At 37.7% G+C, this 6924-nt stretch overlaps 1 protein-coding gene across 2 annotated transcripts in view; it reads right to left on the minus strand.

Moving 5' to 3' along the window:
* PARN (poly(A)-specific ribonuclease) overlaps positions 1–6918 on the minus strand; it is a 39991-nt gene extending 33073 nt beyond the window's left edge. The window contains exons 1-11 of one of the 2 annotated variants that reach the window (XM_005420420.1): positions 6900–6918; positions 6544–6621; positions 5618–5697; positions 5202–5269; positions 5030–5111; positions 4322–4382; positions 3862–4027; positions 3599–3664; positions 2808–2846; positions 948–990; positions 235–315 (exon numbers count right to left, since the gene is read on the minus strand). In XM_005420420.1, the coding sequence (XP_005420477.1) occupies positions 235–315; positions 948–990; positions 2808–2846; positions 3599–3664; positions 3862–4027; positions 4322–4382; positions 5030–5111; positions 5202–5269; positions 5618–5697; positions 6544–6621; positions 6900–6918 (783 nt within the window). Of the gene's footprint in view, positions 1–234; positions 316–947; positions 991–2807; positions 2847–3598; positions 3665–3861; positions 4028–4321; positions 4383–5029; positions 5112–5201; positions 5270–5617; positions 5698–6543; positions 6624–6899 lie in introns of those variants that run through there. The other variant, XM_031056547.1, reaches the window with a different exon arrangement.
* Between the last annotated feature and the right edge of the window lie 6 nt (positions 6919–6924).

Here is a 6924-nt window from a genome sequence, read left to right on the forward strand (position 1 = left end):
CAGTATTCCACAAATTCTGATTTTTAAAAAAATTTTAGAGTGACTTGCAACTCTTTTTGCTCTCTTGCAAGGCCTAAGTTATCTGGTAGAATTTATAAAATCAAACTCAGCTAGCCACAGCAAACCAAAGGCAAACAATACCAAACCCTATCCTGCATTTTTGCATTGCTGAGTGAAGTTGGAGGTTCTCACCCTTCCCCTCTCACACAAACTAATGGAATTGAATTTATTTACCTGCTCTTTTGCTTGTTTCTGCTGCTCTCTTCTTTTTCGTTCCTCTTCATCTACCTTAGTAATAACAATATATCTCTCCTTCTAAAACAAAAAATGTATAGTTTGAGGAATGACTCTGAGAAGTTTAGATTTAAGGCTGCTGCAAGTTTCTGTAAATTTACATTGTAAAGAAAACTGTCATACCTCAGCAGCAGTTACTTGGCAACACAGCTGTTTCTATTGTAGGCACCACATTATCACCTACTCCCAGAAGCCTATTTTAGAAAGCTGTATTTGCTTCATCCACCAAACCTAATTTTTCCTAAACCTTTTTACTCCTCAAAAAAGATTATCAACATTTCCTTGTAAATAGTTTGTTTCAAATACCATTTGAAGCAGAGATCTATGCTGGGAAGTGAGGCCACTGCACATGATGCTGCTGGTTTTCCCCTGAGATCACAACCTGCTTTTCACTAATACTGAACATCAGACCCACTGTATTTTAAAACACCTTTTAGTATCCATTTAAAAAGTAATACTAAGCCACACAAATACATGCCCACACTCCATATGTTGGTCAGATAGAAATTAGTTCACTGTGTTCAACTTAAAATGCTTTGAATTTGCATAAAAAAGCTCAAGTTAGATCTAAAAATCAGGAGAGATGGTGAAACTGAGAAATACAATTTTCTTTCAACGGATCAAATGTTAGAGGCAGTAACAGGCCTAGCTACCTTATCTGACTCCAGAGTTTCCACGTGGATACCTTTTGGATACCTACATCAAAACAAATGAAAAGTAAATATTAATAGTTATTCACTCGGCCTTAGCATATTGAAACCACAACAGTAATTTAGTAATTTCATGTTTCATTATTTCTGTAAGTCTTAGGCATAAAAGAACCATTACACCTTTCTTTTTAATTTTAATAGTGCAACATTTGAAGCAATAGGCTAGTTTAACTGGCCTCCTTACATTACCTAACAGTAACTGGCACTGACACAATTTCCCATGCTATTGTTGTGGAACCTGTAATTTTTTATTTTGGTGATAGTAAGTAAACATCATGTAGATATTTCATCACAATCTAGAATCTTTGCTTTCAAGAAATCCAAAACAAGAATGCTCTCATTTACTTGCAACCCCAAGACAACTTCTTTGAAGATGGCATATCTATAATACATCATTTATTTGAGGACTTACTAACAAACCCTGAACTTTCTGCTACCAGTAGATTTTAGTAGGAATTATTAACTCAGATGTCATCACCTCTGCTACAGGATTGCATCACACCACTACAATCACGTTTAATTTCCAAAATAACACCATACACAGAGCATCCAACTGATAGCAAAAGTAAGAGAATATTGCCTTTTCCTGCTTAACCAGTAGCAATTACTCTAATAATCTCATTATAATAAACTAACCACAACTGCACAACCACTTCAGAACCAGCAAGTTTCCTTGGCCTCTGGCTACTCCTAAAATTAGTACTGGAGAGCACACTCCAAACACTGTTGTGTCCTTTCCACCCTGACTCCTCACACAGTTTTGATCTCCATCTCACTTATGAGCTGCCTCATGCCACAAACCTTGGGTGTATCAAAACACTGATGCACAAGAGAATACTTCAACAGAGAAAACGACCTGTGAAGAGGTCAGGACACAAGGGCAATCAATAACTTCATTCTTCTGCTTTAATTAGCTCCATGCTACCTTCACAGCTTGGCTTTCTCTCTCCAATACACACACACAGTGTACACAGCTGTGCTCTCATAAAGCAACACTACTGAATGTTAAAAAAACACAAGAACACAGTCTTCCATCCACTCAGGGAAGATGTAAGGATAAGTATCAGACAAACATCAAGCTACATGCTACAGAAAGCTATAGACCTGTTAAAAAATGACACTGAAAAACTGTTGAAAACACAACTGCTTTTTTTCAGATTAGTTCTCAAGCTCACTTCTTGAGATCCCATTTTCTAGAGAGAAGCTTTATTTTATCTGCTTCCAGTGGAAGTGACAGAGTGCCAGATTCAGTGCTGCAACACTGAATTAACTAAACATACAAAAAAAGACTTGCATATTTTCCACATCTTACTACTGCAGTCAGAACAGTGAAAACCTTACTCTAAAACCTTGGAGTTTCCCCTAAGGCCTTAAGAGATAGATTTAGGCAACATACAAAGTTATCAGAAGTGCTTATGCTTGGCATCCAACAGAAAATTATACCCATACCAGTACCAACCACAGAACTGCTATTTTTTCAGTTAAAGCCCACAATCTGTATAAGCACATGCCCTTTCTGCTCACTAAAAACCTAGCATGCTGCATTTGTTATATAATTCTAGGCTGTGCTGTTCTATTCAGCGATTCTACATAGGATAAAACAAATACTAAGCTTTAATATCTAAATTAATCATCACAAATAAGTTTAATGTAATTCATCTTCAGAACATTACAGAAGTCTTCTTTTAAAGGGAAAAATAAAGTCTAAATCAATCACGTCAAAGTAAAGTAGAGATATCTTACCCAGATTTCTTATCAAAAGTACTAAAAATATACAGTAAGGCAGTATTAGCAGTAACTTACTTCCAGCTCAAGGTCTGATAAATTAATTTCCTTTGAAATCTAAAACCAAAAGACAATCATGTTACTAATAATCCTTTCACAGAGTGTCTCCTAGGAATGATTTCCAGTTTAAGCTGACTCTAAGTGTTCATTTGTAGAAAGATTTTCAAAGCAAGAGTCACTGCTAGCAGAACTGTAGGCCAGGAAGAGATTTACTGAATTCTGATGTTCAGCTGCCAAACTGTAAAGGCATTTACACCATGTTTTAAAGTTACCCATGTATCTTCTCATCAGAGAGTATGCTGTAGTCATGGTCACTCAACACAGATACAGTGATGGGACCTTATCCCCAGCTTCACCATGTTCTACTATTCCTAAATTTGTTTTAAAATTTTTTTTAAAATAATCATACTCTTCAAATATCTAGTTTCCAAAGCTAAATAGAATTTTGGGAAGGAAACCTACTTAAAACAGTCACACACTGCCAACTGTGAACAACCAATAGCTCAACAGATTTTAAAAGTTTCTTTATAAAATGCATCTGGATCACTTCAGCAGTAACAAAAGGCAGCTCACACATACAGGACATTTCTTGACTATACTTAAAATATTTTGCCACTACATGCAGCAGTTATGGCTCAAAATAAATTACACCTGCATACATTACCACATATTCTTAACATTCAAAAATTAGTCAAATGTAGATTTTGCTAAAGTTAACTCAAGTAAACGTATTCTTCCCTGTCACTCCCCTAATTCTATATGACCAAACAAAAAAAAATTTTAGAAGAAATGCAATTTCAGAAACTGACCCTGTACATGGCTCCAGCTCCAAACTTTCACTTCCTTCATTCTTTAATAAGTCTTCTATCTGTTCCCTGGAAGAAACAGATTATTTGCTTCTGTATCTACTATTTTATTTTTTGGAAGTTTACAGCTCTCTCCAAAAGACAAGAAAATGCTTCATAACAAAAAGTGCAGCATTTATAAACAGTGAAATAATAGAAATGTGAAAATATCACTACTGTTCACATTTTAGTTTTAAGTTCAGAGGGTATTAAACAGGGTTACTTACACTACTTTCTCTACAAATTTTTTCTGATCTTCAGGAATTGTTACAGGGCACTTTGTGGAATTAGGAGAAATGTATGACAGAGATCCTGCACCATTGGCTTGAGAACGTTTTTCATCATACTGTTCCCTTAGCTGTCTCTCTTCTTCCTGATTTAAATACGGAATTCCTAACAAGAAAAGGAAAAGCTCATCATAATTGGAGACTAATCAGGGATGCATAGGGCTTCAAGTATTTGCCTCTGTTACATCCCTGCAGACTGAAAGCAAACCCTTTCAGTGATTCTTAGAAAGGGAGTTACTATCAGCACAGTAGAGTGGATAAGAATAATTCAAGAACTTCATTACATGTTAAGACAGTATCATGGATGGCAGCCTTTTTTCTTTTGCAGAAAACAATGAAAGGTATCATCACAAATTTTGCAGGCATTGAAAGAAATTGAAAACAAACCAAAACAACTCACCGTTGCGAAAAACTTTATTAAAATCAAATCCTTGGTTTGCTAAAAAATCTATACTTGAACTCTGCAACAAGAGAAAAAGGCTTTACAATTGGCAGAAGTAGCTGTGGCATCAGTTAAGTTATTTTCACACTCTTTAAGAAATTATACAAAGTCCAAAGCCAAGAACAGCCAAGTTTGTGACCCTAAAGAAGCCACTGAGAGTTTAGGCTCTGCTACTATTCTTATTGATTTTCAACTTCCATAAGGTACAAGAACCATGAATATGGTAAAGGACAAAGATGAAAGAACAAATCACGTGGAGAGAGGAAACGAAAGAAAGCAAAATGGGGTTCAGGAGAACAGACATGAGACCAGAAAAATGTTGGCAATTGCCTAGGAAGCAGTGAAAGCAAGATAAGCAGATGAGAATAAAGGATTAAAAAGGCAAGGAAACTGGAAGTTCAATGAGAAGAGAAAAAAAAATAGAATCATCGTGCCAAGTTTGGAATATTATCTCAAATTCCAGAAATCACACACAGAACAAGATTTAAAAACTAAAGTCAAGGATATTCCCTTAAAGCTCCATTTTTGGGATTGCTCTTAATTGATGCTTATTTATTTTATAAGAAAAAAACCCAAACCCAGAAACTTATGTTTTTCTACCTTTTAAGCTAAAGTTTGTTTCAGGTATACCTTAACCAAATAAAATTAAACTGTTTTTCTACTAACCTGACAGACAAACTTGACATCTGGTGAATTTCTGTTAAAGGGTTTTGGAAAAATATAGAAATTAAATGACTTCATTATATACCTGTAGAAAAGATGAATTACATGTCAATACAGCTTGTCAGTATTTAGAAAATCCTCAATTAAGAAAACAAGAAATAAGAAAATAACATACTTTTCTTCTGTGTCATCATATTTAAAAGTGCAAAGGCCAAACTGAAAGAGCAAAAAATCCATGGAATGCTGTAAAAGAAAAGAAAAATTTTGCATAAGAATGAAACAAGTACAGATTTAAACATAACCAGGGTGCATCCTCATATGATTTTTCTCCATTTCAAAATAAAGTGAATCTTCATAATCAATGTTCATTTCGCTGGTAATTTGAAAGTAAACCAGAGTTCTTCTGCTAGTTTTCATCCCCATTAAATCCTCTTACTATCGGCCCAAGATGACTTTAGTACGCAGTTCCATTCCACAAAGAGACAAGAACTGAGGGAAGTTCCATCTGTCTTTCCTCCTGTTGATCACACAAACAAGATGCTGCACCAACAGCAGCTTCAGTTTTCATTTTACTCCATGTAAAGACTTTACCTTTTTAAGTTTCTGATACCTTTCTTCTGGAGTGTCAAAGCCATTTGTTAACGCACTAACTGAAGGCCCATCACTGATCCCTAAAAAAGCAGAACATATTTTGCTTTGAGTAAGCTTTTCAAAATTAACCACAGCAAACAAATGCAACAACTGGCAACTGCTTTCACTTAAAAGTATGAATTACAATTATTTAATTTGAAAAAAATACTACTGCAATAGGCCACTCATTTTAATAGGGGCATTCGAGAAGTAAAACTCTTCTGCAAAAGCTCTGTCATTCTGGCTCCTATTCAATATGTCAGTAGCGGCCCAAGACCTACCAATACCCTAATGTAAATGGGCTTTACAACACAATGCAGGATCAAAGCCAAACTAAAAATGGGAAGAGTGTTGCCCAGAGATTTATTGAATAACTTAGTCACCTTAAGCAATACGCGACAACTGTACTTCCACAAACACCACATGTAACAAAACCTAGTCTCATCAGTGAACCGAACTCTGCATCCCAAAAGCGAAGTACCGACTAAAGCATCTCTCTGCTGCACGTACCCTCAGGGTTTCACAAGCACACACGTTCTAAGCGCTGCCTTTCCCTGTCCAAACACTTGCAGGATCTCCCTCCCATATCCCAATCCATTGCCTTCATGGCACACATAACACCTTCTGGTTTTTTTACCTTGAGCTGCAACAACTATCAGTTGTCACGTTGAAAGATTACTGTGGGAGCACAAGCATGACATGTATCTGACCAAAACCTTGCTATCGCACATGTAACAGGTGGTTTAATCACTTTGCGGTAGCTCAGCTTTAGCTTTTTCAAGCCAACCCTCAGACACATCACAGGAGCGAACTGAGGCACCGAGGTCAAACCACCTCCCCTCAGAGAGTGCCAACAGTTCACAATGACAAAACAGGGGCAACTGTACCTGAAAACTCTCCATCGATGGCCAGGAAGTCCGACTCTTCAATGGCTTCATACACTTTGTTTAGATTATCCTTAAAATCTGCGGGTAAAGGGTTAAAACACACTTGAGACTACAAACGACATCCTCCGGCATCCCGGCGCCCCTCAGGGCCTGCCCGCCGCCCCCTCAGCCTCGGGGCCGCGCCTCCCCGCCCAGGGCTGCGCCTCATGGGCGAGCGGGGCAATGGGGACCCCTTCGCCATGAAGGAGAGGCTGAGGCCGGAGCTGCCACCAGCCCAGGGCAGAGGCGCCGGGACACCGGAACAGCATAGCGCCAGCAGCACAGAGTTCGGGACGCAGGGCCAGGTTGTCACTCACTGCTCCTGATCACCTCCATGCCGCG

This window comes from Geospiza fortis, unplaced genomic scaffold, assembly GCF_000277835.1.
Source record: "Geospiza fortis unplaced genomic scaffold, GeoFor_1.0 scaffold237, whole genome shotgun sequence".
NCBI classification, from domain to species: Eukaryota; Metazoa; Chordata; class Aves; order Passeriformes; family Thraupidae; genus Geospiza; species Geospiza fortis.